The sequence below is a fragment of the Lepidochelys kempii genome, chromosome 28, assembly GCF_965140285.1.
Source record: "Lepidochelys kempii isolate rLepKem1 chromosome 28, rLepKem1.hap1, whole genome shotgun sequence".
Classification (NCBI taxonomy): Eukaryota; Metazoa; Chordata; order Testudines; family Cheloniidae; genus Lepidochelys; species Lepidochelys kempii.
The window spans coordinates 779493-792682 of NC_136407.1; the positions used below are offsets into that span (position 1 = coordinate 779493).

At 65.9% G+C, this 13190-nt stretch overlaps 2 protein-coding genes across 2 annotated transcripts; one reads left to right on the forward strand and one right to left on the reverse strand.

Annotated features, from left to right (window-relative positions):
* Positions 1–3404: 3404 nt before the first annotated feature.
* LOC140904174 (vitelline membrane outer layer protein 1) lies at positions 3405–6323 on the reverse strand. Its single transcript, XM_073326498.1, has 3 exons — positions 5598–6323; positions 5319–5422; positions 3405–3745 (listed from the first exon to the last, which is right to left on the reverse strand). Exons 1-3 carry the CDS (start codon positions 6147–6149, stop codon positions 3451–3453), a joined length of 951 nt encoding a protein of 316 aa, XP_073182599.1. The 5' UTR covers positions 6150–6323; the 3' UTR covers positions 3405–3450.
* Positions 6324–8296: 1973 nt separating this feature from the next.
* Positions 8297–10496, forward strand: LOC140904132 (immunoglobulin lambda variable 5-39). The gene is made up of 2 exons (XM_078850802.1): positions 8297–8321; positions 10102–10496. Exons 1-2 carry the CDS (start codon positions 8297–8299, stop codon positions 10494–10496), a joined length of 420 nt encoding a protein of 139 aa, XP_078706928.1.
* The last annotated feature ends 2694 nt before the right edge of the window (positions 10497–13190 follow it).

Here is a 13190-nt window from a genome sequence, read left to right on the forward strand (position 1 = left end):
TTTGAGCAGGGTTAAAGCCGAGTCTGTTCCCCACTCCCATTCTGTCTTTTGCTTTAGCAGTTTCCACAAGGGGTGAGTGATTTCAGCACATTTATAAATGCTTCTGGGAACTTTCAGCGCCCGGATAACTAGAGCGCTCAGAAGATGCAGGGGAGAAGATGCTGGGAGATGATGCAGCCAATATTTAAGGAATATTTCACTCCCTGCCAGCCAGTCATGGAGAAAATGGAATCCTTCTAGCAGGAGTGGGCATCAGTAGGTGCCCGTACCTTCCCCTGATCCACCTGTCTCCCACCACCACGACGCCCAGGTAGGTAACCGGAGGTAGCACCCGCTGTGCCTTGTCCACGGCTGCTTTGAACCCCGGTTCCTGAATTAGCGCCCAAACGCTTTCCATTAGTGTTTGAGTTCGTGCCTCAGTTTCCCACAGCAGACCCGGTTTGTAATGGTTTCGCGTTTCTTTTACCCCTTCGACAATACACCCTGCGCGTGTGCTGGGAAAAAGGCACTTTCCTTCCATAGGTTAATCACATTAGCCATGGCGAGTCTTACATAAGGGTGTAACTGGTTCTTTTGTACTCACAGAGTTTCCATGTACCCTCATCCAAGTGACCGTCTGATTACACAGAGCCGCCTTAAGGCTCAGCGTGGGGCCCGGTCTTTCACTGCACCTCTTATCTGCTCTTTTGTTACCAAAACCCAACTCTAGAATCTTTTCCCATTCTCCTGGTTTTGACGGCCTGCTGCAGCCACGACTGTGGCCTTTTAAAAAAATATTAAACGTATAAAGCATTAACGTACCTTGAGAGTTAAACACCAAACACCCAAGCCAAACATCACTCGCCCGGCAAAAAGTGTTTTTTGGTTTTGCAACTTGGAGTGAAAGGTTCAAATGGATTTTAGCGGTGTTATTTAAAAACCAGCCCAAACCGATTCATCTGAAACCTACAGAACATGAGTTTTACAAACCGGGAGTGTTGGTTTGTCGGTTCTAAACGCGCCACGTATTTGCACAATATAGTTACACACGCATGTTCTGGTTTTGTAACGTCTCTTACGTGGCTTTCATTATTACACCTGTATACATCTGGGGGCAGTGAAGTTCCCTTCTGTTCTTTTGGCAAATTTGACTAAATTGTTTTAAATCAGATTGTCTCCGTGCCTGGCTTCTTCACAGACACTCCTTTGGCCCATTTGCCCATCACAATGGCTGCAAAGAAACCAAGAATTATGGTTTTTTAATAACACTTTTCCTTTTTAACGTTTTCACAGAGCGAGTCCTCTGCCAGCTCAGGACTCCAGGTTTCCTCCCCGGGCTCTGAACTCCCCAGGCCTGGACTTACATTTTTTACTTTTGCCACTGGGCCCTCAGGGCTCCCAACTTGTTTTCCAATTATTTTATCTGTTGCCTGCCTGCTTGTCTGGGCCTGATCCTGCTCTCCTCGCCGAACTGTCCTTTCCCATAGCCGGGAGGGTGAGCCTCCACCAACCCCCACCCCTCCTGGTCCCTTTCTTTCACAACTGGGAAATCGCTCACACAAAATCCTACGCTGCCCAGACTCCTCTGTCCGTCTGAGTCTGACTGACCAGAGCAAGATCGGTTTCAAAGGCGCGACCTCTTGACTACAGTTTCGGCTGCGGCATGCTGCCCTTGAAACATTTCCCACCCAGGTGCTTCCACGAGTCAGGGTGACCAGCCAGCAAGTCTGAAAAATCGGGACAGGAGGTGGGGGGTGGGAGGTACCTGTATAATAAAAAGCCCCCCGAATCGGGACTGTCCCTATAAAATCGGGACACCCTACCCCTATTTGCCCTTCAGAGTTGGGTCTCCCAGAGAAAATCTTTGAATCTCTTTTCCCTTTATAACTCTCCCGTGCCCGTCCTCGTCTGTACACAAAATCTGAGAGCTCTGCCTGACAGGGCAGGAGGGGGACGCTGAGCCCCCTACCTTTTGGGCTCGATCCTCTACGGCCGCCGGTAAATTCACCGGTGCAATTTCCCCCCGACAGGCGGGGCGGAGCGGGGAGTCTAACCCTCCCCGTTGGGGCCCGGCACTTCTGCGCCCGGGGGTGCGTGTACCCGGACAGTTTGTACATCGTATGCTTTATCCGTCTACACCGGCACATTTCAGACATGCCACATTGTTAGGTTTTATTGTCAACGGCCCAAAATACCAACATAGCATTTTACTACCCCTGGGGGCCCGGAGAGTTTCCTGGGCTGGGTTCAGACGCTCACTAACCCCTCCTGTTTCAGGCTGCCGGGGAGTCGCTCCGGGCTAGAGAACGGGGGGGGGATTATTCCCTCTGGGAGTGGCGGCCCCGGGGGTCCCGGGCGAGGGGACTCCCTGGGTTTGTCGAAGCCAGACGTGGACCTTGTAGCCAGGCAAGCGGCTGAGCTGTTCATGGGAAAGAAATCTCCCCCCCTCCGCCCCCCGGGGCCGGGTCCCTCAACCTGTTTCACGCTGGGGAAGCGGGTGGCTAGCTCCCGGAGGGCTGGGGCTAGCAACTTGTTAGGAGCCGCACCCGGGCTGGAGCGGTTGACTTGTCCCGAGCAAGGCCAGCGAGCTGCCGCAGTGAATCGGGGCCGGGAACTCAGGAGACTTCAGGGCTCAAAGGTACGACCCCGACGCCGGGGCGGAGGTGGGCCCGGGAGAGACCCCGGCCCAGCCAGGGTGCCCGCAGGGGATCCCGTGAAGCCGGGCGGGGGAAGCTGCGGGGCTCGCGGGCAGGGCGGGGTGGGGCCAAGCGGGGGAGGAACATGGGGGGCTGGGGGCGGACGAACAGCCCAGGAGTGGGGTGCATGGGGCGCCAGGAGACAAGACGTCACGCGGGAGGGGAGGCTGGAGGCCGCATTGTGCCGGGGGGGAAGGGGCGGTTCTGGATTATTTTGCCCTCTGGCTTGGTAATAAACCAACTCGCCCCATGCCTGCCCCACAAGGAGGGGGTCCTGTCAGACAAGGGAGCCGTTCTGGGAAACTGAGGCAGGCTGCCCTGTTGCACCCCAGCCAGACGCTGGCAGAACACCCCCCCCCCACCCCGCAGGGAGCTGAGTTTGGGTCCAGGGCGCCAGCAGGAGCAGGCGGGGGGGGGGGCTACGGTGCCCCCCAAAGGACAGGCTGAGAGGCAGCCTGATTTGGGGGGGCCCCCCACACTGGGACATTGACAGCAGAGGGGCTGGGGGGCTGAGCGGGTTCCCCCGCCTGGCTTCCCCTCTACCCACTCCAAATCCTCCCCCCACCAGGGGGCACAGGACTGGGGACCCCCCATTGAACCCCGGATCCCCCCAGGACCCACTCCCACTCCCCCACGGTGCACTGGGCCTGCCGCCCCCGCCCCCCCCCCCCGCAGGCCGGGCTCCCCCCACAATCCCAGCCCCCAATAAAGACACGAGGCAGCTGGGAAGAGGCTGCGAGGCAGGTTTAATGGGCGGGCGCCCCCGGGGGGGGCCCTAGGGGGGGCAGCAGAAGAAGCGGGCGTCGTTGAGGGCCGTGTTGTCCCCCCGCTGGCCCCGGGGCTCCTCCACCCGGGTCTGGAGGCCGCAGACAGAGCCGGAGAGGCAGGGGCGGCTCCAGGGCCCCTCCTGGCCCCCGGCGTCCCCGGCCAGCAGCTCCCCGTCGGAGCAGGCCACGCGCAGGCCGGTGGCGGCCACGTCGTCCCCGGCGTCCGGCCGCGGCTGCACCCCCAGCGAGAAGGCCCGAAGGTAGCCCCGGGGGCAGTACCGGGCGCCCAGCCACCTGCCCCAGCTGAGCCGGGCGGGGGAGAGGAGGGGTTAGATCCGTCTGTCCGCCCGTCCCTCCAGCCAGCCACCCACCCGTCCGTCCCTCCATCCATCTATCCACCCATCCTCCCACTCAACCATCCGTCTCTCCATCCACCCCTCCACTTACCCACCCGTCCGTCCATCTATCCCCCCACCTGTCCACCCGTCTACCCGCCTGTCCAACCATCCGTCCACCCACCCACCTACCCACCCAGCCGTCTGTCCATCCCTCAGCCCACCTACCCACCCATGCATCCATCCGTCCGTCCATCCACCCACCCGTCCGTCCGTCCCTCCATCCATCTATCCACCCATCCTCCCACTCAACCATCCGTCTCTCCATCCACCCCTCCACTTACCCACCCGTCCACCCGTCCGTCCATCTATCCCCCCACCTGTCCACCCGTCTACCCACCTGTCCAACCATCCGTCCACCCACCCACCTACCCACCCAGCCGTCTGTCCATCCCTCAGCCCACCTACCCACCCATGCATCCATCCGTCCGTCCATCCACCCACCCGTCCGTCCGTCCCTCCATCCATCTATCCACCCATCCTCCCACTCAACCATCCATCTCTCCATCCACCCCTCCACTTACCCACCCGTCCACCCGTCCGTCCATCTATCCCCCCACCTGTCCACCCGTCTACCCGCCTGTCCAACCATCCGTCCACCCACCCACCTACCCACCCAGCCGTCTGTCCATCCCTCAGCCCACCTACCCACCCATGCATCCATCCGTCCGTCCATCCACCCACCCGTCCGTCCGTCCCTCCATCCATCTATCCACCCATCCTCCCACTCAACCATCCAGCCACCTGTCCACTTGTCTGTCCATCCATCCCTCCACCCGTCCACCCATCTGTCCATCCATCTCTCCACCCATCTACCCACCCGTCCCTGCACCCACCCACCTGTCCACCCGTCCGTCCCTCCACCCATCTAACCACCCACCCGCCCACTCAACCATCCGTCTCTCCATCCACTCCTCCACCCGTCCGTCCATCCATCTATCCCCCCACCTGTCCACCCATCTACCCACCTGTCCACCCGTCCATCCCTCTATCCACCCACTCAACCATCTACCCACCTGTCCACCCATCCGTCCATCTATCCACCCACCCACCTACCCACCCATCCGTCCGTCCATCCCTCGGCCCACCTACCCACCCATGCATCCATCCGTCTGTCCATCCCTCCACCCACCTACCCACCCACCCGTCCATCCATCTATCCACCCACCTACCCATCCGTCCATCCATCCGTCCATCCACCCATCCACCTATCAACCCACCCATCTGTCTACACATCCCTCCCCCATCCACCCATCTGTCCATCCCTTCCTCCCCCCTTCACCCCCATGTCCGTCCCCAGACCCCCATCTGTTCCTCCCTCCCTCTCCAGATGGGGGATTCCTCGGGGGTGGGGGGGGCTCAGAAAGGGCCCAGCGCTTGGGGGCTGACACAAGGCGGGGTAGGCCCATGGCTGGTGGGGTACGGGGGAGGGGGGGCTCCGTGCAGGGCTGCCGTTAGGGACCCAGGCGTCCGGTACTCACGCTCCCACGCTGGACTGGATGGTGGAGCCGTCGGAGCAGTGCAGACGGATCCCGTTCAGCCCCGTGTCATCCTCCCCCGGCCCGTCGCCCTGGTAGGGGTGCACCTGGGGGGCGGGGGGGCAGAGACGGGGTGAGGTGGGGGGGCCCCGAGGGTCAGAGAGAGGGCACTGAGAGGGGGGATGGGAGGAGGCAAATGGGGGTGGGAAATAAGGGGGCTGTTGGGGGCAGAGGGGGACAGGGGATGTAAAAGGGGGGTGTACAGGTGGGGGGGGCTGCTACCTTCAAGGCGAAGCCGTTGACGTAGCTGGCCGGGGGGCACATCTCCACAGGCCCCCACGCCCCCCGCGGGGCCCCGTTGGGTGCCATGATGACCTGGTTGTAGGGCCGGGAGGCGGGCGCCTCGGCCTGGCCCCCCGGCACGGCCCCCGGGGCCAGCAACAGGCAGAGCAGGGCACCGAGCAGCAGCTGCATGGCGGCCGTGGCCGGACTCGGGGTCTGCGGGCTGGGCGCCGAGGGGGCGTTTGTATCCCGGCTGGTCCCTGGGCCAACGCCAAGGCACACAGGGGCCTTATCTCCCCGGGGCGGGGTCACCGTGACCCAGGCCGCCCTGTCCCCCTCCCGCCCCCCTTGCACCGTGGACCCGGTGTCCCCGCTGCAGGGGGTGCCCCTCACTCCCGACCCGCAGCCCCCTGCCTCAGTGGTTCTCGGCAAGCCCGTAGCTCTGGGCGGGGGAGGGGGTCTGATAGCAGCTGCTGTTACCATCCTGGGGGGCGTGGGGGGGGGAGTTTGTGGGGAGCTTGCAGGTTGAGAGGCGGGGGGGGGACCCCGCATGGCTAACGGATCTGAACAGCTGAGATCTCCGCCCGAGGGGGGCTGCGGTGTGGGAGGGGGGAGGTGAATTAGGGGGGGAGGTACATGGGCAGGGGGGAGGGGGGAATTGCCTTGGGGGAGCCGAAGGGCCGAGGGGGGCGGGGAGTCGGGGTGCACGGTGTGTGTGTGGGGGGGTGACTTACGGAGGGAGTGGGTGAGGAAGCGGCAAGGCCGAGGGGGGGGGACTTGGTGTTGAGCCACACACACACCGGGGTTGGGGGGCGGGGGGGAGCTATGGGAGGGGAAGAGGGGCCCGCAGGGTGCCCCACAGCAACAGAGACGGGCGGGGGGCGAGAGAGAGAGAGAGATTTCGGCCTCCTTATCGCTGTTGATTCAGCCTTGCTCGTTTCCTGATAACGAGGTGCTTGCGATAAAGCCACCAACCACTTCCCCCCCCCGCCCCCCCGCCTTCCCCAGCCAGCCCCCCGTCCCCCCCACGCCGAGCAGGGTGCAAAGACCCGGCCAGGAGGAAACCACCGAGATGCAGCCAGGTGGCAAGTGGGGCATTCGCGCTGCTCAGACACGGCTGCCCCCCCCCGTATCCCCCCCAGACCGGCAGCTCCCCCCCCCCGGGGCCGGGAACGCTGGCATGATGCCAACGGGGCTCCGGGCTCGTCCCCCCCGTCTCACTGCTGCAAATGGTGCCCCGGGCGCTGGACCTTCCCACGCCCCACACGCCACCTCCTTCCCCGCCCCGGTCGAGGGGCGATGGGGCCACTCCGGCCGGGGCACCCCAGGGACCCGCGGGGCGCCCCCGTCACATGCCAGCGGGCGCGGCGAGGGTCCCTGGGGTGCCCCCCGGCCCTTCTCCAGCCAGCCGTGGGGCCGGGACCCCCGAGGGGCGCTGGGCTGAGCCGCCGGAGAAGCCGCCAGAGCAGCCGGGCGTGTGGGTGCAGGGAGGGGATATTCGGGGCCCGGGTCTGTCTGGGGGCTGTGCCTGGACGCTTCGCGCCGCTGCCCTCCACATCGGCCCCACGGCCCCAGCCACCCGGTCTCCTCCCCTTCCCCGGATCGGCCCCAAGGTCCCCTCCGGATCGGCCCCACGGCCCCAGCCACCTGGTCTCCTCCCCTCCCCTGGATCAGCCCCAAGGTCCCCTCCAGATCAGCCCCACGGCCCCAGCCACCCGGTCTCCTCCCCTTCCCCGGATCGGCCCCACAGTCCCCTCCGGATCGGCCCCACGGCCCCAGCCACCCGGTCTCCTCCCCTTCCCCGGATCGGCCCCAAGGTCCCCTCCAGATCGGCCCCAGCCACCCAGTCTCCTCCCCTCCCCTGGATCAGCCCCAAGGTCCCCTCCGGATCGGCCCCACGGCCCCAGCCACCCGGGCTCCTCCCCTTCCCCGGATTGGCCCCACGGCCCCCTCCGGATCGGCCCCACGGCCCCAGCCACCTGGTCTCCTCCCCTCCCCTGGATCAGCCCCACGGTCCCCTCCGGATCGGCCCCACGGCCCCAGCCACCCGGTCTCCTCCCCTTCCCCGGATCGGCCCCAAGGTCCCCTCCGGATCGGCCCCACGGCCCCAGCCACCCGGTCTCCTCCCCTCCCCCAGCCGGACCCAGACAGCGGCGGGAGCTGTGGCCCCAGTGGGGGGGGCTACACACTCCCAGGCTGGGGGGGAGGTGGGGTATTGGGCCCCTCTGATCACACCTGGGTCTCAGCTTCAAGCGCGACGGGTGCCAGGCAGTTTGAGGGGAGAGGGGGAGGGGGAGTCTGAGCGTACATGGCTCTGTGTGTGTGAATCTGTTTGCACAAGTGTGTTTGCATGTGTGCAGATCTGCTCGCACGTGTGAACCTGCTCGCACGAGCGTGCATGTTTGCAAGTGTGCGTGAAGGGGCTTTGTCTCTTTTACACGCTGACAGCCCTTGCCGACCCTCTCACCCCGATGCAGCTGTAGCCGAGCGGACGGCGGGGTGTAGCCGGCTGAGGGTGCGTCTGTGCCGTCCCGCTACCCGGCTGGGATCTGACTGTCACCAGCCTGGCCTTGTCCTGACCCCCCCCCGGCTGGGGCTCAGCAGGCCTGGGTCCTGTTCCCAGCTGACCCTGTGCCCATTCCAGCAGCTCGCTGTGCCTCGGTTTCCCCTTCCCGGGGCCCCACCCAGGCCTGCGACGGATGCGGCAGAAGCACCCGGAAGGAGGTGAGTCTGCATCTGAGATGGGTCCATCCCGCTGCCGCCTCTGACGTCACCCCCACCCCCACCCCGTCCCTGGTGGGGGGGTCAGGAAATGGGTCCCGCCCCATAACGCCATCACGGAGGCAGAATCGCCCGGGGACCGAGGTGCCATGGAGCTTCCGATGGGCCTTTTCCTCCTCGTTCTCTGCTTCGGGGGTGAGGCCGCTGCAGGGCAGGGGAGCCCCAAACCTGGGGAATCGGGAGTTGGGGAGGGGACACCCCAGGGATGGATAGCGCCTGGATGGAACAAATGGAGTCGGCCCACCCCAGCAGGGAAATGGGGAGCCATAGATGGATGGGTGCTTTATGGGGATGGATAGAGGGGGTGCATGAGGACGGATGGATGGGCGGTCGGACAGATGGGGGTACATAGGGCTGGCTTGGATGGATGGACTGACAGGCAGATGGGTGGGGGGACAGATGGATGGATGGATGGATGGATGGATGGATGGGGATACATAGAGAAGAATGGACAGATGGGAGGATGGGGATACATAGGGCTGGCTGGCTGGCTGGACAGATGGATGGATGGATGGGGGGACAAAGGGCTGGATGGATGGATGGACGGATGGATGCGGGGACATAGGGAAGGAAGGAAGGAGGGGCAGGAGGACGGACGGATGGATGGGGGGACATAGGGATGGGTGGACAGGCGGACAGATGGATGGTAGGGGGGACATAGGGCTGGATGGATGGAGGGACAGGCAGACGGACGGACGGATGGGGAGCCATAGGGAAGGATGGAAGGAGGGACGGACGGACGGATGGGGGGACATAGGGCTGGATGGACAGACGGGCAGACGGATGGATGGGGGGGACATAGGGAAGGCTGGCAGGAGGGTCAGGCGGATGGACGGACGGATGCTGGAGAACCCCGTCGATATCTCTACCCCCCTCTCTCTGTCTGTGGAGGCACCAGGGCTGCCCACGTCGCCCCCGCCTGCCCCCCCCCACGGTTGGCTGGACTCTTGTGGGGTTTGGAAGGGGCTGGCTCAGCAGATGTAGGTTCGCGGGGGGGGGTGCGAAGCGGCGGGGGGCGGGTTAGGTGGGTGCGCAGTGAGCTCGCCCTGCAGCCCTGAACACACGCCCTGTGTAACGGCTCCTCGGGCCCCTACCCCCTGTCCCGGCTCCCAGCCCCCCTGCTCTAAACCCACCAGCCTGAGCCGGGGAGAGAACCCAGGCGTCCGGGCTCCCAGCCCCCCTGCTCTAAACCCACCAGCCCCCGCTCCCCTCCCTGAGCCGGGGAGAGAACCCAGGCGTCCGGGCTCCCAGCCCCCCTGCTCTAAACCCACCAGCCCCCGCTCCCCTCCCTGAGCTGGGGAGAGAACCCAGGCGTCCGGGCTCCCAGCCCCCACTGCCCTCCCAGAGCCAGGGAGAGAACCCAGGCGTCCGGGCTCCCAGCCCCCCTGCTCTAACCCCCCCAGCCCCGCTCCCCTCCCTGAGCTGGGGAGAGAACCCAGGCGTCCGGGCTCCCAGCCCCCCTGCTCTAAACCCACCAGCCCCCGCTCCCCTCCCTGAGCCGGGGAGAGAACCCAGGCGTCCGGGCTCCCAGCCCCCCCTGCTCTGACCCACCAGCCCCCACTCCCCTCCCAGAGCTGGGGAGAGAACCCAGGCGTCCGGGCTCCCAGCCCCCCTGCTCTGACCCACTAGTGAGTGGCTGTGTGTGCGAGTGTCGGGGTCTGTGTGTGAGCCCCCCCAATCCATGCCCCCCAAGGCCCATCTCACCCCTCTCCGCTCCCCGCAGGGGCCCTGGGGGAGCCGCTCCGGCTGACCCAGCCGTCCCCATCCCACGTGGTGGACGAGAAGATCCCGCGGCTCCGCTGCCGGATGTCGGGGAGCAACATCACCACCCACGTCCTGTCCTGGTACCACCAGGCCCCCGGGCAGGGCCCCGTCTTCCTGCTGAGCCACCGGGCCGGGGGGAACAAGCCCGTCTACGGGGCCGGCGTCTCCGAGCGCTTCATCGCCGACCTGGAGCGCGCCACCAACTCCTTCAGCCTCACCATCGGCAACGCGAAGCCCGCCGATGCCGGCACGTACTACTGCGCCGTCTGGTACGCCAACCGGTACCTCTTCGGAGAGGGCACCCGCCTGCTCCTGGGAGGTGAGCAGGCCGGAACCGGCCCGGAGCCCGGCTAGAGCCCGGCGGGGCGTTCCGGAGCGGGTTCCGGAGCGGGCTCCGGAGCGGCGCCCCCCAGGGCCGGCCGGGGCTGCGGCCGGAAGAGAGAGAGCGAGAGCGGGCGAGCCAATGAGAGCCCGCCCCCAAATCAATCTAGAGCCAGCCACGGAAATGTTCTGGAGCTGGCAGGCGGTCAGTGGGGGCGGTGCGGGGGGGGAAGACCCACGGCCGATCGAGAACCCGCCCGGAGTCGATCTAGAACCTGCCGCGACTCGACCTAGCTCGTGTCCAGCTCAGAGCCGTGGAAATGTTCTGGAGCTGGCACATGGTTCGTGGGGGCCGGGCGGGGAGGGACACCCACGTCCGATCTAGAACCCACCCCGAATCGATCTAGAACCTGCCGCGACTCGACCTGGAACGTGCCCAGCTCAGAGCCGTGGAAATGTTCTGGAGCTGGCACGTGGTTCGTGGGGGCCGGGCGGGGAGGGACACCCACGTCCGATCTAGAACCCACCCCGAATCGATCTAGAACCTGCCGCGACTCGACCTAGAACGTGCCCAGCTCAGAGCCGTGGAAATGTTCTGGAGCTGGCACATGGCTCGTGGGGGCCGGGCGGGGAGGGACACCCACGTCCGATCTAGAACCCACCCCGAATCGATCTAGAGCCTGCCGCGACTCGACCTAGAACGTGCCCAGCTCAGAGCCGTGGAAATGTTCTGGAGCTGGCACGTGGTTCGTGGGGGCCGGGCGGGGAGGGACACCCACGTCCGATCTAGAACCCACCCCGAATCGATCTAGAACCTGCCGCGACTCGACCTAGAACGTGCCCAGCTCAGAGCCGTGGAAATGTTCTGGAGCTGGCACATGGTTCGTGGGGGCCGGGCGGGGAGGGACACCCATGTCCAATCTAGAACCCACCCCGAATCGATCTAGAACCTGCCGCGACTCGACCTGGAACGTGCCCAGAGCCCTTCCAGCTCAGAGCCGTGGAAATGTTCTGGAGCTGGCACGTGATTCGTGGGGGCCGTGCCGGGGGGAAATGCCTCGGGCTGATCTAGAACCCACCCCGAAACGATCTAGAGAACATGCCGAACCATTCTGGGTCCGATCCAGCCTAAGGCTGACACTGGGAGCCCCCCCGAACCCAGTCTTGATCCCACACACAACCAAGCCCCAAGTCCCTAGAGCAGCCCAGGACCCACCTAGAACCGAGCCCCACCGATGCCGCCCCCCGCCCTGACCCTCTCCCCTCTCCGGTTCCAGGTGACCCCGGGAAGCAGCGCCCGCCGGAGGTGGCGCTGCTGGGCCCGGCGTGGGCGGCCGGCCCGGCCTTCCTGTGCCTGGCCTGGGGGTTCTCCCCGGAGCCGGTCCGGCTGCGCTGGCAGGTGGACGGGCGGGAGCCGGGCCCTGGGGAGGCCTCCCCGCCGGCGGAGGGCCGGGATGGGGCAGGAGCCGCCAGCGTGCTCAGCCTCCTGCCCCGGGCCTGGCTGGACGGAGCCCGGGTGACCTGCCGGGTGGAGCACGAGACCCGGGTCCAGCAGAGCAGCGCCAAGCTGAAGGGGGCCGGGCGGCAAGGTGAGACCCCCCCCGAACCCCCAAACTCTCCCCTTCCCCCCACGGTATTTCACCCCCCGATTCGTCTCTCCCCACACCCACAGGTTGCTTGGTATCCCCCAGAGACCCTGTCTCGCCGCCCGACCCTCTCGGCAATGGGACCGCGGGGAGCGCCGCCCCCCAGAGCACCGGTACGGGACCCCCAACCCTCCCCCTGGGCCCGCTTTGGGGTCACAGCCACAGCCCCCCCTAACTGTCCCCTCTCCCCCGCAGGGGCCCCCAGCCTGGGCCGGATCCTGATGACGGCCTGGTGGTGCTACCTGGGGTCGCTGGCCGCCAGCTGCCTCTACGGCCTGGGGGTCTCCCTCCTCGTGGGGCTGCGGTGGCTGCGGGGGCAGCAGGAACCCAGGCGTCCGGGGCCACCCCCACCCCCTCCAGGAGCCTGGCAGAGAGCGCCCCGAAGGAGAGCCGGCGAGGAGCGCCGCTTCAAATGAGACTCCCCGGCCCCCCCACTGGTCCCCCCCGTACCCCCGCCTGGGGACCGGGAACGCCCCTGCACTGCCCCCCCCAGCCCCCACCCTGGCTGTCCCATGCCAGCTGGAGAGCTGACCCCACTCAGCCCCTGCTAACCGTCCCCCGGCCCCCCACCCGCACCGAGCTAGGCTATTGCTGAATAAAACCTTAACCAACCCCTGTGGGACTGAGTCTGTGCAACGGGGAACCTCAGCCCCCCCCCTGCCCTCCCGCTGCCCCCCAGCTGCCGCCCCCGGGTGAGTCTGTGCAACTGGGGACTCCTGGGTTCTCTCCCCGGCTCTGAGAGGGGAGTGGGGGCTGGTGGGTTAGAGGGCGGGGGAGCTGGGAGCCAGGACTCCTGGGTTCTCTCCCTGGCTCTGAGAGTGGGGACTGGTGGGTTAGAGCAGGGGGGGGCTGGGAGCCAGGACTCCTGGGTTCTCTCCCTGGCTCTGGGAGGGGAGTGGGGTCTGGTGGGTTAGAGTGGGGGGGGGCAGGGTGCCAGGACTCCTGGGTTCCTCTGGGGCAGGCCATGCCCCGTTTCTGCCTGCACCCTGTATCTGTCGGCTCTTTCCCAGCCCCTGTGCTGGGGGGCAGGGCTGGGAGCCAGGGCTCCTGGGTTCTCTCCCCGGCTCTGGGAGGCGAGTGG

What these genes read in the sequence shown, in the direction of transcription:
- LOC140904132 (XM_078850802.1), top strand. Translation starts at nt 8,297, where the DNA reads ATGCGGCAGAAGCACCCGGAAGGAG. An exon ending in GCAGAAGCACCCGGAAGGAG is followed by an intron (nt 8,322 to 10,101) that starts GTGAGTCTGCAT and finishes CGCTCCCCGCAG; the next exon opens with GGGCCCTGGGGGAGCCGCTC.
- LOC140904174 (XM_073326498.1), bottom strand. Translation starts at nt 6,149, where the DNA reads ATGCGGGGTCCCCCCCCCGCCTCTCAACCTGCAAGCTCCCCACAAACT. An exon ending in TCAACGGCTTCGCCTTGAAG is followed by an intron (nt 5,423 to 5,597) that starts GTAGCAGCCCCC and finishes CCCGCCCCCCAG; the next exon opens with GTGCACCCCTACCAGGGCGA. An exon ending in ATCCAGTCCAGCGTGGGAGC is followed by an intron (nt 3,746 to 5,318) that starts GTGAGTACCGGA and finishes CGCCCGGCTCAG; the next exon opens with CTGGGGCAGGTGGCTGGGCG.